Source organism: Ochotona curzoniae, unplaced genomic scaffold (genome assembly GCF_017591425.1).
Source record: "Ochotona curzoniae isolate NIBS_2020 unplaced genomic scaffold, NIBS_Ocur_1.0 contig_3622, whole genome shotgun sequence".
Classification (NCBI taxonomy): domain Eukaryota; kingdom Metazoa; phylum Chordata; class Mammalia; order Lagomorpha; family Ochotonidae; genus Ochotona; species Ochotona curzoniae.
In genome coordinates, this window is record NW_024465926.1 from 10,210,617 (window position 1) to 10,228,036 (window position 17,420).

The following is a 17,420-nucleotide window of genomic DNA, read 5'->3' on the forward strand; positions in this document are numbered from 1 at the left end:
CCTGGAACAGCCCTTCAGGCCTCCTCACAGCCCATCTGCAGGTGGGCACACTTATCCCTGTTTTGTAAACAAGAACACTTGGGCCCAGAGAGGTTGGGTCACTTCCCAAGTTCAGCTTATGTAGGAGGTGACGTTCAGGAACTCCGGGTGGTCTCCCACCCCTGTGATGTGAGGTGGCACTGGGTGAGGAGATGCCCACTGTGGCCCTGCTGCCGGGAGTCGGCACGTCTGAGCCTGTGCTGCCCCCTGCTGGCCAACTCTATCCTCCCTGAGTTCCTGAGTGTGAGCTAACGTGTCCACAGTTCGATTCTAGTACCACAGTTGGAGCTGGAATCTGACAACCCACGACAGTGCCCTGGGACAGAAGACCACACAAGAAGCATGTGAGCGCATCTGCTTGGTCCGTATGTCTGAAGCAGCGGCCCCCGTCCAGGAGCTGCAAGATGAAACCAAAGAAACAAATGGGGAAAGTGAACTCTGTCCCAGATGCAGCAGAACGGGCCACAAACCACTAGAATATTGTCTTAGAAAAGGAAAACTTTGAGGCCTGGCTCAGTGACCTAATGGTTAAAGTCCTCGCCTTGAACATGCCTGGATCCCATATGGGTTCTGGTTTACATCCCGGCAGCCCTACTTCCCATCCAACTCCCTGCCTGTGGTCTGGGAAGGCACTCAAGGACAGCCCAAAGCCTGGGGACCCTGCACCCACGTGGGAGACCTGAACGAAGCTCCTGGCTACAGACTGGCTCAGCTCCGACCGTTGTGGCCAATTGAGGAGTGAACCAGTGGACAGAAGTTCTTTCTGTCTCTCCTCCTCTTTGTATATCTGACTTTCTAATAAAAAATAAACAAACCACAGCACAGCACATTATGCCTTTGCCTGACACATCAGCATCCCATATTAGTGCCAGTTTGAGTCCCAGCTGCTCCACTTCTCCTCCGGCTCCCACTTGTGGCCTTGGGAAGCAGTAGAAGATGGCTCAAAGCCTTAGGACCCTGCAGCCACGTGGGAGACCTGGAAGAGGCTCCTGGCTCCTAGCTTCAGATCAACTCAACTTGGGTTGTTGTGCCCATTTGGGGAGTGAACCAGCAGATACAAGATCTTTCTCTCTGCATTTCCTTCTCTCCATAAATCTGATCTGCCTTTCCAATAATAATAATTAAGTCTTAAAAATGTACTTTTTCTGAGACAGAGACACAGAGGGACCGCTCCGATCCACCGGTTTGCTCCTCTGGGACTGCACCAAGCCAAGGCTGGAGCCTGAGAACTCAGTCCCACCCCAAGGGCTGGCAGGGACCCAGTGATCTGAGCATTACCTCCCAGTGTGCCCAGCAGCAGGAAGCCAGGGACGGAGCCCATGTGCCCCAATGTAGGATCAAAGGATCCAGCGTCTAGGACGGAGCTCACTATTTCTCGGAGAGGTGCCTTGGGAACTCGTCAAAAATCCCACAGCCCTTGGCAGACAGGCTCCAGCCGAAGCATCCCAGAAGCCACTTCGTGGGCCAGAAGCTCTGATGTCATTCCCCGCACACTCCTGTCCTTACTCTTGGGCCACTGTCGCTTACGCTCTGCAGGGGGTCCATCTGCAGGTGCCTGGAAGAAGAGCGGAGCTGACAAAGGATGCTACACTTGGGGAGTTAACACACCTGTGCTGGCCCACATCAGAATACCCGAGTTCTGTGCCTGACCCCAGTTGCCAGTGACACAGACTCTGGGAGAGGTGAAAGTAATGACCCAAGTTGGGCCCAGGGGAGAGACACAGACTGGAGAGTGAACCGGCACATGAGAGATCTATATGCCTTGTGTAAATCAAAATATCAAAAAGCAGACATTTAGGGCTTGGCGCAATAGCCTAGTGGCTAAAGCCCTCACCTTGCATGTGCCTGGATCCCATATGGACACTAGTTCTAATCCCAGCAGCTCCACTTCCCATCCAGCTCCCTGCCTGTGGCCTGGGAAAGCAGTGGAGGATGGCCCAAAGCCTTGGCACCCTGCACCCGTGTGGGAGATCTGGAAGAAGCTCATGGCTCCTGGATTTGGGTCGGCTCAGCTCTGGCCGTTGCGCTCACTTGGGGAGTGAATCATCAGACAAAAGATCTTCCTCTCTGTCTCTCCTCCTCTCTGCATATCTGACTTTGCAGTAAAAATTAAATACATCTTTTTAAAAAATAGATAAAACTTTTAAAAGCAGACATGTAAAAGAAGGCACCTATTCTTTTCCTTGTTCACAGGCTTGCAAAGGCTTTAAAGACATACAAAGTATGGGCGGGGCTTACGGAGACAGGTCTTCTCCCATTCCCTTGTAGGTATTTGGCCTTTAGCAACAGCAGTCGCACCAGCTACCATTTTAGTAATGGTAAGTGTGCATACCCTCCAGCCCACCTCAGAGAAACATCTGCATGGCAGGAGTGGGAGCTCAGCCTGGTGGGCACGACGCCCACACCCACCCTGAGTCTGGTCTGCCTCCCTCCTCCCGGTCATGCAAACCCCAGAGGTTTGAGCAATGGGGTTCCTGCCACCGTCGGGGTGATCTGGATTAGGGGATGACCCGGCAGATGGGAGGCCTCTGCCTGTCAAACCGAGCAAGAATTTGAAATATTTTTAAATATGTTATATTTTTAAATTGAGACACAGGAGAAGAGCACTGATCCCTAACCTCCTCTTCTACGAACAGAACAAGATAAATTAAATTAGAAGGGAACGTGTCGCTCAGTCCCTGATTTTGAATGCACCCTAACCCCATGGCAAATGCCATGGGACATAAATCGTTCCTGTCTCTTCCTGAGAACACAGACTTAATCTACAGGTGTAATGCTGCACCTAAAGCGCATGCACTGAGCGGGGCTGTGTGCCACGCAGCTGACAGCGGAGACACACGGAGCACTCAAAGCTTGGAGACCACAGACAAACCAAAACAGCAAAAATCCAAACAGCAGAGGCCGCAGACCGGGGAACACCTGGAGTGTTAAAGCCAAGCACTCCCAGCACACAGGCGTGAGGCGCGCTGGGTCGATCGTTTGCAAAGAGTGTGGCTTGTCTATGCCCCAGTGTCCTCAGCGGTGGCTTAGACCAGGGCATGGCGCAGTTCATATCAGGGCTGGACCCCACCAGAGCAGACTCCACTCAGGGCTAAGACCATCTGAAGCCCCACATGCAGGTGGACAGGTGCCACCCTCATGGCTGCTACCACCCTTCATCTCTCATCTCCATCTTGGTCCCTGAGGGCCGTCCTCCTCCTCCTGGAAGCCAGAGTGACCCTCTGAAAGCACAAATCAGGAACCTGGGGCAGCAGCCTAGTGCTTAACGTCCTCGCCTTGCATATGCCAGGATCCCATATGGGCGCTGGTTCTAATCCCAGCAGCCCCACTTCCCATCCAGCTCCCTGCCTGTGGCCTGGGACAGCAATCAGGACAGCCATAAGTCTTGGGATCCTGCACCCACATGGGAGACTGGAGGAGGTTCCTGGCTTCAGATTGGCTCGGCTCTGGCCATTGTGGCCACTTGGGGAGTGAATGAGCAGATGGAGGATTTTCCTCTCTGTTTCTCCTTCTCTCTGTAAATCTGCCTTTCCAATAAAAATAAATCTTTTATATGTAATACATGTTAATATTATATATTAATTATATATTATATATTAAACATAATAAATGCAATATTGTATATTAACATATATTAAGAGTATACAATTATATGTAATACATGGCCATATATAATGTATATTTTATCATATATTATAATATCATATATATAATATATATGTAATGGACCCAGTGCAGTAGCCTAGTAGCTAAATCCTCAGCTTGCATGTCCCAGGCGCTCATATGGGCATCGGTTCATATTCCAGCTGCTCCACTTCCCAACTAGCTCCCTGCTTGTGGCCTGGGAAAGCAGTAGAGGTCAGCCCAAGGACTTGGAACCCTGCATCCACGTGGGAGATCAGGAGGAAGCTCCTGGCCTTGGATCAGCTCAGCTCCAGCAGTTGCAGTCACTTGGGGAGTGAACCACAGATGGAAACTCTTTCTCTGTCTCTCCTTCTCTCTGTATACCTGCCTTTGCATAAAATAAAAATAAATAAAAATTTTAAATATATGTATATCGTTGCTTGGTGACGTCGAAAAACTATGGATTCTGTGTGATTTTTCCCCATTTAAAAATAACACGCTTTTCAAATCCAGGAATCTCCTAACGCAGGAACTACACCTCAGCTGCGGCAGACAGCAGAAGTCAGGAGCACGGATGAGGGGCAGGATGGGGGGCTGGAGGAGAGCGTGGGAGCCAGGTGCACGGCGCGCTTGTGAGTGGGTAGCAAAGGAAACGCAAAGTGCCGTGTACCTTGAACCTTCAGGAGCTGGCAGGGTCACCAGCCGGGTGTGGTGGAGAGCGCCTGCTTCCAGCACGACCACCCCTTCCGTCCGGCCAGCGCAGCCTCGGGGACCTGACTGCAGGCGGCGCTCAGTGTCCCCAGGTGAGCGCTCGCGGACGCGCCGCGGGGCCCAGTGCGCGTGCGCCCAGGTGCGCTCCCCGCCGCCCCGCCTCCCGGGCTTGGCCACCTGCCCGGGAAACTTGGGTTTGCCTGTTGCCCTCGGGTCGCTCCCGCGTCTGGACACGGAACCGGGCCATGGAAAGCAGGTCGGGGACTCGCGCGTCCCGGGCCCTTCCGCGAGAGCGGGACCCGGACCGGCGCCCCCGCGAGCGACCGCGGGACAGACCCGACGACCGGCGCCGGGAGCGCAACGGGGAAGCGCGGAGGGACGGGGACCGGCGAGGGGGCCGAGGCCCCCGTCCGGACAGACACAGGGACGCGGGCCATCGCGCCGCGGGACACGGGGAGCGCGACAAGCCTCGCCAGAGCCGGGAGCGCGACGGAAGCCGGGGCGCAGCCTGGGACGCGGCCCCGCCCCCCTGGCCCGCGCCCTGGGAAACCCCGGAGCCGCCGCCCCACAGGAAGGAGGGCTTGGGGCGCCGCGCCCCGGAAAGGTGAGCTCCACCTCACGCCCTCAGAGGGCGACGGGGGCCCGCGCAGAGACCCTCACCTCGAGGAGGGACGCCAGGTTCACGAAAGGCTAGCCGGCCTGCTGTGGGGGTCCCGGGGACGAGGCGACCCTGAGGCGCTGCTCGCGGCGGAAGTTCCTCGCGTCCTGGGGGCCCGATTGGGTTCCCTCGGTCGGGGGCCCGCGGAGAGACTGCGCATGTCCGGAGCCCCCGCGCTGCGCTGGACCCCCAGCTCCTCCCAGAAGCCTAGTGTGCCTTAGGGCTCACACCTGTTCCGATGTCCGCAGGGAGGTGTGCACCCTCCAGCGGAACAAAGCCGGCTCTTCTGTGGTCCTTGGGATTTTGTGAGCTGGGTACACTGGGCAGCAGGCCCTCTGGTCCCCACATCATTTACTTGTAGGGTCCTTCCCCCACCAGCCGGCCCCCATCTCACATTCATTCACCTTGCACAGACGCTAATGAATGCGCAGATTCTGTGCTTAGCACTGTGGCCTGTCCCTGCCCCGCTCCCACGAGGACACCGACAAACACACACACAGGACCTGATGGCCACTTTAGGCCTCTTGATACCCCTGGCTCCTGACTTGGGCCATCGGGAGGCTGAGCCCAGCCTGTCCGTTGTATGTCAACACAGCCGGAAGGCTGGTCTCTGGAGTTTACTGGTCGTTATCTAAAACCAACTCGCAGGACAAAAGGTGCGCCCGCAGCAGGTCACAGGGCAGCTGGCTGCTGAGGGCTCCCTGGCGGCGGCCACGGTGCACTATGGTTGCTGTTTGGCTGGTGGCATCCAGTGGCAGCGGTTAGGTCAGGGTTGGTTTAAGGACCAGCAGCCACCCACCCACAGCTGGGATGTGGATGGGAACCCAAGAGTGATTTTTGTCTTGTCCTCCACTTACCATTTATTTGAGGCATGGGTTACAGGACCTCTCCCCTGCCTCCCTGCCGTGGTTACTGGACCCACTGCAGCCCAGCACTGCACGTTCCTTTTTGCATCGAACAGCTGGGCCTCTGGTGAGAATCAGGCGAACTTCCTGGAGGAACTAACCGCTAGAGAAAAGGTGCAGGAAGGGACAGACGAGGAGCACAGGGCACAGAAGGCCTTCCCGGAAGAGGAGTAGCTTCTGCAGAGACTAGGGTAGGGGGCCTCGCAGAGGTGACCAGGCTGTGCTGTGACGCCCTGGGCTGGCCAGCCTCGCAAGTAACTTCACGGAGGTTGGATCTGTGCGGAGCTGAGAGCTTTGGTTCCTGCAGGAGGAGGCTCACTGCTGCCTAGTTGGGCAAACTCCCAGGGGCAGAAAGACCTGTCCTGGCTCCATGTCCCATCCCAGCTTGCTCTCGGGCAGTGAGTGATTGCACGGGGTCTGGGTTCCCAGCCGTTCGTGGAGGAGACCCAGCTGCTTCCTGGTCTTGGGCTGCCCAGCCCTTCTCTGGGGCCACCCTACGGGGAGTGAACAGCGGCTACAAGATTTCTGTCCCTATCTTTCTGTTTCAGTCTCTCTGTGCTCAGTCTCACTGCTTTCAAAAATTAAATATACATATATATATACACACACACATTTAGAAAAATAATTTTAAAATAATTAAAATGGTTCCAAGGCTGTGCTCATGTGTGCTGGCTTGTCTGGGGAGCAAGTGTGTGAATGTTCTGGAACGCTTCTGTGAGGTCTACCATAATATAACAAACTGTACTTGTGTCCTGCACATTGTCTCACACATGGGCCCTGTGCAAGGAGCCCCATGTCCTCGTAGCACAGCACGCTGGGGGCTCAGACATATGTCATAATGGGCATGTGTGTTTTTTGCTTCTAGTGAATTCACGTCTGGGAGATACATGCCCTCGAACCCCAGGCCTGGGCTGGAGGAGGTGGAATTTGCCCAGTCAGAGGCCAAAGGACTCCTGGACTGCCACAAATGCAGATACCTGTGCACGGGCAGAGGTGAGCCGTTGGGAGAGAGTTGGCAGCCATCACTGTCTCTCGGGGTGGGGTTGAGCTATGGGCCGCGCACATGTCCCTTTGGGGTCCCTGGGATTTCCATCTTCAGCCCTGTGTGAGAGCCTCATGACAAAGGGACAAGTGCTGCTGGCTAACGAGCTTCTTGTTTGGAACCCTGGGCCTGAAGAGTCAGAGGGGTTGGCATTGGGGAGGAGGGAGCCGCGAGCAGGAGGGCTGCCTGCCTGTGAGCTGTCAGCTGTCAAGGGCGGCTCCTCGGGTAAGGTGGGCCAAATGGGGTGGGGGACTCTCCTGCAGCCAAGCTGCTGCTCACACCACAGGGACCCTGGCATTCTCCCCAGAGACACTGGGACCCCTGGCTGCGTTAAGAACCGGCTCCCACAGACGAGGAAGCCAGTTTGTCCAGAAGGTAGACCTACCCTCTGACGCAGCAAGTGCTCGACAAGCTCTGCGCTGTTGGCATTCAAAACAGAACTTTAAAACTCAGCCCAAGGGGCCCACCTGCAGCCTGAAAGACACTGAAATAAGATCAGATGTGAGCCCCGAGCGTGGTTCCCAGGGCTGTCGTCTGAGCCCTGGTGCCTGGCAGCAATGAGGAAGATCCGGTTAGTTCAGAGCAAGTGCTTGTGTGACTCAGGCGATGGGCTGGTGGGGGCGCAGAGAAGTGTCCCTGGCTGGGCTGTCTGTAGATGATGGACAAGAGCGAGGAGAGTAAAGGTGCCAGCCTCGGGAAGAAAAATCACAGGAAGGGAAGTGACTCCTCCCTAAAGGTGTAGCTTGGCACGGTAACTGCCAATATGATTGTAGGATCAGGACATTTGCTGCCAAGGCTGTCGGCCTTCCGGGCAGTGAGTACTGGCTGGCCGCCGTTCCCCTAGCAACTCCTGAGGCTCAGACAGGGAAACACTGACACTGTCCTCACATGGTTTACTTGCTTAACCTTGCTGTTCTTGAGGATACCAATCACAGGAATGAGCCAGAAGTTGGCTAACAGGTTCCTGTGTACAGACTTTTTTTTTTTTCTCTCTGTGATTGATTGACCAAGATGGGAGGGCAGCGCTTGGAGCTTCTGACCCAAGTATGCCTTGATTTAGCTTTGATAACTTCTGGCTACGTGGCCTCAGGAAGTACTAACCCTGGATATGCAGAGGCCCAGAGAAGCAGCCGTCAGACCCCGGGAGAAGTGGGCCTGCACAGAGGTCGCACCCAGGCCCCTGGAACTGTGCTAGCGTGTACCCTGTGTGACTGCCTTTCCTGATTGGTGAGACACAGTCCCCCACACTCACCCGCAGGAGTGAGAGGCAGGTGCAGCCTTCCCTGGCTTCCTGAGGAAACCCCCAAAGCATGGCTGTGCTTTGTGTCCAGGAAGTTCAGTGGAACATAGTGGGAGACAAATGGGAAGAGATTTACCCTGAATTCTCTTGAGTGAGTAAGAACTTTAGTGGATCAAGAGGGAGGGTAGGAGAGGGCAGATGGAAAGCATGCCCAGATGTTTGAGGCACACGTCAGGCCACAGGAGCCTGGGCACCTGTAGGGTGTACCTTTTTGAGACACAGGTGGCGAGTCAGCGGTTCCCAGCAGGAAGCAACATTCCCATCAGGCCACAGAGCACCTTCTCACCTTTCGCTCTTTCTCTCTTGCCTTAGACCCTTAGTACTCAGATCAGAGGCATGGGCATCTGGCTCCAGGCTTGCCTGCAAAGCAGCTTTAAAAACTTAATTTTGTTAGGGCCAGCACAGTAGCCTAGTGGCTAAAGTCCTTGCCTTGCACACTCCAGGATCCCATATGGGCACCAGTTCGTATCCCAGCACCCCTGTTTCCCATCCAGCTCGCTACTTGTGGCCTGGGAAAGCAGTGGAGGATGGCTCAAAGCCTTGGGACCCTGCATCCGTGTGGGAAACACAGAAGAAGCTCCTGGCTCCTGGCTTTGGATCAGCACAGCTCCGGCTGTTGCAGCCACTTAGGGAATGAATCAGTGAATGAAAGCTCTTTCTCTCCGTCTCTCTTCTCTATATATCTGACTTTCCAACGAAAATAAGTAAATCTTAAAAAAAAAAAAAACTTAATTTCCTCTCAAGACAGTTGCCATTTCTATAGTCAGAAGTTCCTCTCGCTCACCCAGAGCCTTGAGATGTAGCTTCTGAGTTCCTGTTTCAGAGAGCTCCCATGCATTGGTTTACTCCCCCAAAGGGTGGAAACTGAGTCAGGCTAAGCCAGGAGCTGGAAACTCCACTCGGGTTTCCTACATGGGTGGGAAGACCCAAGCACTCAAGCTGTCACACACAGCCTCCCAGGGTACACTTCAACAGGAAGGTGGGACCAGAAGCGTTGGAACCAGGACTTGAATTGGGTGCTACCAGAAAGAGTGTGGGCATCTAAAGTGGCAGTTCAGCTGCCCTGCCCCATACCTGCCTCTGTAGCACTTCAGGAAGGACAAAACTGGTTTCTGATGAGAGGTGGCAGACCATTGGTCTCCTCGGGAGGAAGGTAAACCATTGAGCTGAAGCATTAGTAGGGAGATTCAAGGGCTTCATGTCTGGATGGTGTTCCCGTGGCAGATGTGTGTGTCAGAACTCCGCCAGCTGTATGCTCACTGGAGTCATTTGCAAGTTCTATCTCAGTGAAGTGGATTTTAACGAGAAGACAGCTTTCCTTGTCCAAGATAGAGAAGCCCAGGCTCCTGAAACAGTCCAGCCCTGGGAAAATATTACTGCCCAGATAAGTCTTTAAGGGACCTGACAGATTCCACTTCAACTTAGTAACATTGTTTGAAAGGCTGAATAAGAAGTGAGATGTAGCCACGCAGCTGGACTAGTTCAAAGCCAGGAGCCAGGAGCATCTTTCTGGTCTCGCACGAAGAGGCAGGAACCCGAGGACATGGGCAGCCTTCTGCTGCCTTCTCAGGTGCTTTAGTGGGAGGTGGACAGGAAGTGGAGCAGCTGGGACTCCCTGGGCACCTCAGGCAGTGGCTTTACTGGCTGCATCACAGTGTGCTGGCCCCGGAGCTCTGCAGTCTCTTCTGAGAACTCTCCTGTTAGCACCAGTAAGAGGAGATGGCTTTCTTAGTGCTTTGGGGGAGGGTGGGGTGTGTGTGGCATGTTCTTGCCCTACAGCGTAGGCTGCCTTTCTGGCTGCAAGCTCGCGACCTTCCTCCGGTCAGCTTCATGCCCACAGCCCGGGGCAGGCTGCCTTGCTCTTCAGGGAGTCCTGCTTTGCCGTCCAGAACATGTTGGTCATGTGTGGTGCCCTGCTGCCACCTGCCTCTGTGGATGTGGCTTTGGCTGAGGACCTTGGGATAGAGGGCCGGCACTGGGTGCTGCTGCTGGCGCAGGGAAGGTCGGCCTCGCGGTGGAGGAGCCTGCGTGTGCCGTGGAGCGACTCTCAACGTGGTCCCCTGCCCTGTCTTTGCAGCCTGCTGCCAGATGCTGGAGGTTCTCCTGAACTTGCTGATCCTGGCCTGCAGCTCTGTGTCTTACACGTCCACTGGGGGCTACACGGGCATCACCAGCCTGGGGGGCATTTACTACTACCAGTATGGAGGGGCTTACAGTGGTTTCAGCGGCGCAGACGGTGAGAAAGCCCAGCAACTGGACATCCAGTTCTACCAGCTCAAGCTGCCCACAGCCACCACGGCCATGGCCTACAGTGGAGCCCTCATGGGCTTCTCCTGCCTTCTGCTCGGTGCAGGCGTGTTGCGGGTGCCGTGGCACTGCCCGCCATGGCTGCTGGTGGAAGGCTTGCTGGACGCGCTCATCGCTGGGGCCTACATCCCAGCCTTATACTTCTACTTCCACCACCTCTCGGCCGCCTACGGCTCTGCCGTGTGTCAAGAGAGGGAAGCACTGTACCAAAGCAAAGGGTACAGCGGCTTCGGCTGTGCCTTCCATGGAGGTGACATAGGGGCTGGGGTCTTTGCAGCCCTGGGCATCCCTGTCTTTGCCATGGGGGCTGTCCTGGCCTTTAGAGGATTCCGGAAAGTCAGGAGACTGAAGGAGAAGCCGACGGAAATGCTTGACCTTTAGGATTTTCCCAGCATTCTGCCAAACATGAAGTGATCAAAGTCACCCCAAACCCAAGTCCTTGGCAAGAACACTTAGCTGGGGAGCCTGCCGGAGCCTGGAAAGCCAGAGGCTAACTTGAACACCAGCCGTGAAGGTCCTAGTTGCAAGGAGGGGCATTCTCTGAACCAACCCTGGTTTTTGGAATCTTCCATTAGTGAAGCATGATTGATATTGTGAACAATAGAGCCCGGGACCCACAGGGCAAAGGCTGCAGCCAGGTGTGGCTATAGGTTAGGTAAATGCAGTAACCCAGTGGATCTCAAGAACCTTCTCTTCAAATCTCTGAACAAGGCACAGACACATGAGCCCGCATCCCAGCCCCAGCCTATTTGCATCCAGCTGGAAAGTCCAGAACGTTCCCTGGCTAGCACTCTGGGTATCCCATGGGCGCTCCGGGAGGCCGCTTCTGTCCTATTTAAGTCGGAGACAGGCACAGGCTGAGGGTGTTGCAAAGAGGCAATCCAGCCGAAGCCCCTCTGCTGGGAGCATTTTGTACCTCAGCAATGTGCTGCTGCACCAAGCCTGGAAGCCGACATCTGGGACCCAGCATGCATCTTCGTTTCCAGAACATTATACTCTTGGTCATAGGCTTGCTGGGTTCTGACTGTGCAATACATCACGACCACAGACCTTGTCACGTGTGCCTGGTACAGGTGAATACCTTGTTTGATTTATAGGAATCCAAGAGAAACACCCAGAGAAAGACTCGCGTGATGCTGATTCTCTTGACTCTTAAGTTCTTGTTACGCTCTGTGGTACAAACAGCTGATTGCTTTAAACACGCAAGTGGTAGAGCCAGTGCGATGGCTCAGTGGTTACATCCTCACCTTGGCATGCACAAGGATCCCATACGGGCACCAGATCATGTACCAGCTTCCACTTCCCATCCAGCTTCCTGCTTGTGGCCTGGGAAAGCAGTCGAGGACAGCCCAAAGCCTTGGGACCCAGCACCCGTGTGGGATACCCGGAAGAAGCTCCTGGCTCCAAGCTTCTTATCAGCTCAGCTCCATTGTGGCTACATGGGAAATGAACCAGTGGATGGAAGATCTATCTGTCTCTTCTTCTCTCTGTAAATCTGCCTCTCCAATAAAAATAAACAAATCTTAAAAAAAAAAAAAGACATGAGTGCCATTCAGGTCTTAAGAACATTCAGGACGTATGGACTTCTTGAAGTAGATATAAAATCTCTTGAAGAACACAAAGGAAAGTATTCAGAGTATAACAGTGTTGTTTCTGGGGGAAAGGGAATTTTTAGAATTTTTTACCTTCTGTGTATCTTGATCACACATGTATTTATTTTTAAAAAAATAAAAATGAAAAAAAAATCTGCTTGGTCGTCTCCGCTTGTGTAGGGCCAATGTAGTAGAGGCAGGTGTCTCGAGCATTAGATGAGAAGACGCCAAGACCACCTGGCCCAGAAGGAGGCTGTGTGAAGTAAAGCTCCCGGTCTGTTCCAGGCTCCGGGTCCCTCTCCTGGGCTCCTACCGTCTTTCCAGAGACTCCGCTCTGCCCCACCTGAGACAGGCCACAGCGAGTCTTTTCTGACCCTAATGTGTGTGTGTGCGTGTGTGTGTGTGTTTCAGCATTGACCTGTTCGGTACTCTGCTGAACCAGGACTACTGTCCCAGTGCCGATGGAAACTGGCAGATGAGTGTCACTCCTCCCAATGGCTGCAATTAGTGGGTGGGTGGTTGATTGTCATGGCCTGGGTCTGTTGGTTTTCACTCAGCAGACATGTGCTGCATGGGTTGTGATGTGGCTGTTTTGCTGAATCTGACCCAGAAGGAAGGTGGTTGGGTGTCCTATGTCTTGCAATAGCCATGTTACTGTCTTCCCTCAGAAGATGAGACAGCGACAGCCTGCAGAGGTGCCAGGGCAGCAGCTAGAAGCAGCATGGCATCTGGGTCAGTGCTCTTGCTCTGCTGTAGGAATTGGGTGGCCTGGAGCTCATGGTGCCCAGGGGAAGAGTGGGCAGTGTGGGTTCTCCATGCCGAGCCCTTGACAGCAGGGTTTCATGGCCATCTTGGAGCCTGCAGGAATTTGCATGGGTGCCATGGAGTTGGGATCAGCAAACCTGCCAGCTGCCCATCTGAGTGCCTTCTGGTGGGACGGCAGTGTCTGTGGCACTCACCACCAGAGAGCCTCACCATAGCCTGGCAGGCATCTCCTTCAGGCATCAGATCAAGCGCCAAGACTGAGAGGTGCAAGGACATGGGAAAGATGACCAGGCAGTGAGGGGAGCGGAACCTGGTGTTCCCCAGCATGGGTTCCTTTGCTTTTCTCTGGGCTCCCATCTCCAAACCCCTCACAGTAACAGGGGACCAGCCTGGCTCCCCCTGCCTCCCCAGGGGACAACCCAGGCATCCATGGCAGAATCCTGCTTGGACACCATTGAATCCCCACACCGGTGCTGCAGGCCATGTTACCCACGTGCTCGTCCTGTAGGGAGTTCTCAGAAAACATCTCTGTTTTTCTGCCTCCTAGGTAACATGAGAATAACATTTAAAAGGTGGTCAGGGTGCACAGTTTGGCACAGCTGGTAAATCGCTGCCTGGAACAGTGGCACCCGATATTTCAGTAGCTAGTCCAAGCCCCAGCTTCTCCAGTTCCAGCCTGCTTCCCGCTGACGTACACCTTGGGAGGCAATAGGTGATGGCTCCAGTGCTTTGACACCTGGTACTCACGTGCGAGACCTGGGGGTTCCCTGCCTCCGGCCTCTGGCATGGCCCTGCTCTGTTGTTGCAAGAATTTAAGGAGGGGATCAGCAGATGGAAAATCCTCTCTGCCTTCCAAGTAAGAAAATAAACACGTAGTAAGCAGTGAAGTGTTTATATCTGTGAACAAGCAGAGGAGGAGCGTAAGTTGCAAATCTGAGTGTGCTTTAATTTGCATCCAAGGAACACTAGAAAGTTGTATGAGAAACTACTGGAAGTATTTAGGAACGTCAGCTTTCCCAGCTGATCCTTTACATCATTGTGGTGACCGCCCCCAGAGCCGGTTTAGGGCTCACCAGCTCCACGTGCACTCGTGTGTGTAGTTCTGTGTGACTGTCGCAAGCATGGAGCTGGGTCACTTCTAACAGCACCATCAGAGCCAGGTGCCACCCCCTCTCAAATCGCACCCATGCCCTTCCCCAGGCCACCTAGGGGTGCTCTGTAATTCTGTCCTTTTGAGACTTGGACAGAATCCTTGTCCCCTCTGGTCCTGGGCTTGCTCCACTCCTCACAGTTCCCCAGGGACCCCTGCAGTTGTTGACTGTCAGATCTCACTCCCTCCTGTAGCTGAGCGGAGGGCTCCGTGGAGCGCGGGTGCCAGTGGGCAGCCAAGAGCATCTAACACAGGGCTCTTTGAAATGAGCCTCCTGTGAGCAGTCCTGCACACATTTTTGTGTGGACAGAAGTTTGTTCAGAGCCAGTGCCCGAGAGTCGCGCTGCAGGATCACAAGTGCATTGAATGTTCCTGAGAAAGTGCCAACATTTTTTTTTTCTAAGAAGCATTTTGATTTTCCAGATTTACATGGCTATTAGAATCAAAACACTAGTCAGGAAGCCCAAACGAATCGTGGGGATGCTAACCGCCCGTCTCTCCCCTGTAGGTGTGGTGCACATAGTGGAGGTGATACTGAACGCCATGGTCCTCATGTGCATTGTGGCCTCGTACTTCGTCCTGGCCGGATTCAGTGCCAGCTTCACCACAGGGGGCGGCTTCGGGAGCAACTATTACTCACCATTTGAGGGCACAGAGCTGGAGCAGGTGCGGCAGCTGGACCAGCAGTACACAGTCCTCCGGGCACCCCTGATCTACGGCGGCGTGGCTGTCTCTCTGGGGCTGGGCGTCCTCACCATGGGCGTTTTACTCCAAGGAGCCAAGAGCCTCATGAAACTGCCTAGGAGGTGGCTGCTTCTGGAGGCCGCATCCAGCCTCCTCGCAGCCGTGGGCTACTGCGTGGGCATCGGCATTTACCTGCACGCCGCCTTGCAGATCAACTCCACGGACACTTGCAAGCAAAGGGAGAGGCTGTATGCCCGCAAGGGTCTCACCTGGATGAACTGCCAGCTAGCAGGCACCGATGGAGCGGCGGCCACCTTTGCCTGTCTTCTGGTCATCATGTATGGCATCAGCGTGGTGCTGGCCCTGCGGAGCTACCGGGAGCAGAGGCGTTGCCAGGACAGGCAAGGACAGCAGAGGTACCACGCCGATGCCCCGGAGTACCTGTGGTCCGGGACTCTCTGAGGACTCCTCTGGAACCGAAACGTGAGCCTCGCTACCCTTGTTTCTCTGCCATGAAGACAGGTCCTTTTACAGGCTTGATTCTAGGATCGCTGCTGTTGGTACAAAGTGCAAAGTTCAATGTCTCATCCTTCTCTTCTCCAAGGAGATAACAAGGTCCTGGTTGGCGGACTGTGAGAGAGCTTGAACACGCCGCGTCCATTTACTGCCAAGACCAAGGTCATGAGTCTGGGGAGCGCCCTAGGGAGGGCTCACGACTGCAGAAGGCAAGCAGGGCAGTAGCTCTCTGACCTGGAAGTTCTGAAGGATGCGGACAGCACTGCAGGGCCTGGCGGGCCCAGTGGTAACTGTAGAACTATCCTCCCAAACCTGGCGCCAGGGCCTTCAAAGAACGCTCGTGGAAGAGGGTGAGTTCGTCTTCGTGCCGAAAAGTTTTAACCCCATGCATGCAAAGGGTCTTCAAGAAACTCATAGAAAGGGCATGTGACAGCATGTTTTGTACACCTGTTTACAAAATTTTGTGCACCCAAACCAAACAATCATTCCATGTTTATCAACTTGCCAGCCTTTAAAAATGCCAGCCTGTAATCCCCTGGCAACGGTTTTAAGGCAGTTCTGCTGTGGAAGTCTAGCCGAGTACCTGCGGAGGGAGGAGGTGCCGTCGTGTTGTGCCAGCACCCAGTGGGCCGTCAGCAGCCTGCCTGCCTTCGGACACGATTCCTGCCACCTGAAGAAGTGCCGCCTCGGGCCGGAGGAAAGGTTTTGAAGTAATTCCTAAGGTCTTTTTTTTTTCTAAACAGGAGCCTTGCAAGTCTTGAGGAAATTTGTGAACTTCTTAGATGCCTTGTTCAACTGATTAAGATAAGATAGTTAAATCAGCCGGCTCCGAAGGGTTACAGGAGGCTGCCTCATTTCTGTGTCGCCTGCTGAGCAGGCGTTCTTCACAGATCTGGGACTCTCGTTCCCTCCACTGACTTCGGAACAGAACCAATCCCTCGCATTGAGTTTTTAGGAATTTTAACCTCAAGTGTTCTAGTCCTGCCTTTACACTACTAGTCTCCAATGATAATTTCTTTATGCCACAGAAACAAGTAACACCGACTGGGATGGGCTACTCTTCCTCCCAGCTGTCCAATAGTTAGTTTCGAACGGAATCCATCCAATTAAGGACCAAAATCAAATCTCACATAGAAATGGGAAAGTTCAGGGCCCAGCACAATAGCCTAGTGGTTAAAGTCCTCGCCTTGCACCTCCAGGATCCCATATGGGCGCCGGTTCTAATCCCTGCAGTCCTACTTCTCATCCAGCTCCCTGCTTGTGGCCTGGGAAAGCAGTTGAGGACGGCCCAAAGCTTTGAGACCCTGCACCTCCGTAGGAGACCTAGAAGAAGCTCCTGGCTTCGGATCGGCATAGCTCCAGCCATCGTGGCCACTTGGGGGGGAGTGAATCAGTGGACAGAAGATCTTCCTCTCTGTATATCTGACTTTCCAATAAAAATTAAAAAAAATAATAAATCTTTTAAAAAAAGGAATGGGAAAGATCTGAATTATACTTTTACTAAAAAGCAAAAGTTAGAGGAAAAAGAATCAACTGGACATTAACATGCTAGGTTAAAATATGTTTGTTAAAGGGTGCTTCCCTGCTGTTCTCACCTCTTGAGTTGAACAGCAAAAATCAAACCGCTTTCCAGCCCCCTTGCCAAGAGACAGTACACTTCCGTGTACACACCGTTCTTATCTGGCCTTTATCCCTTCAGACATGTCCCGAAAATGAAAACCAAAACAGAAACACATGTCCCTTACTTGAGCTTTGCCCACAGTGGGTTTGGGAACCTGACAAAAAGGGAATTCGGTCTCTGACCAACTCTGTGCCCTGTCTATTCCTGTGCAGCAGCTGGAGCCCATGGCACTGGGACCAACTCTCCCGCTGGCTGCACACAGCTCGCTCTCACAGCATGCCGCAGTCAGCCTTCCCCCGCTCTCGGCCCTGGCACAGCTAGCTCCCACGGCCCACGGCATGCCGCAGTAAGCCTTCCCCTGCTCACAGCCCTGCACGCAGCTCGCTCCCATGGCATGCCGCAGTCAGCCTTCCCCCGCTCACAGCCCTGGCACAGCTAGCTCCCACGGCCCACGGCATGCCGCAGTCAGCCTTCCCCCGCTCACGGCCCTGGCACCGCTAGCTCCC

At 54.2% G+C, this 17,420-nt stretch overlaps 1 protein-coding gene across 1 annotated transcript; it reads left to right on the forward strand.

The window, feature by feature from the left end:
- Positions 1–4,619: 4,619 nt before the first annotated feature.
- On the forward strand, positions 4,620–15,618 carry MARVELD3 (MARVEL domain containing 3). The gene is made up of 3 exons (XM_040982046.1): positions 4,620–4,978; positions 6,803–6,930; positions 14,602–15,618. Exons 1-3 carry the CDS (start codon positions 4,620–4,622, stop codon positions 15,237–15,239), a joined length of 1,125 nt encoding a protein of 374 aa, XP_040837980.1. The 3' UTR covers positions 15,240–15,618.
- The last annotated feature ends 1,802 nt before the right edge of the window (positions 15,619–17,420 follow it).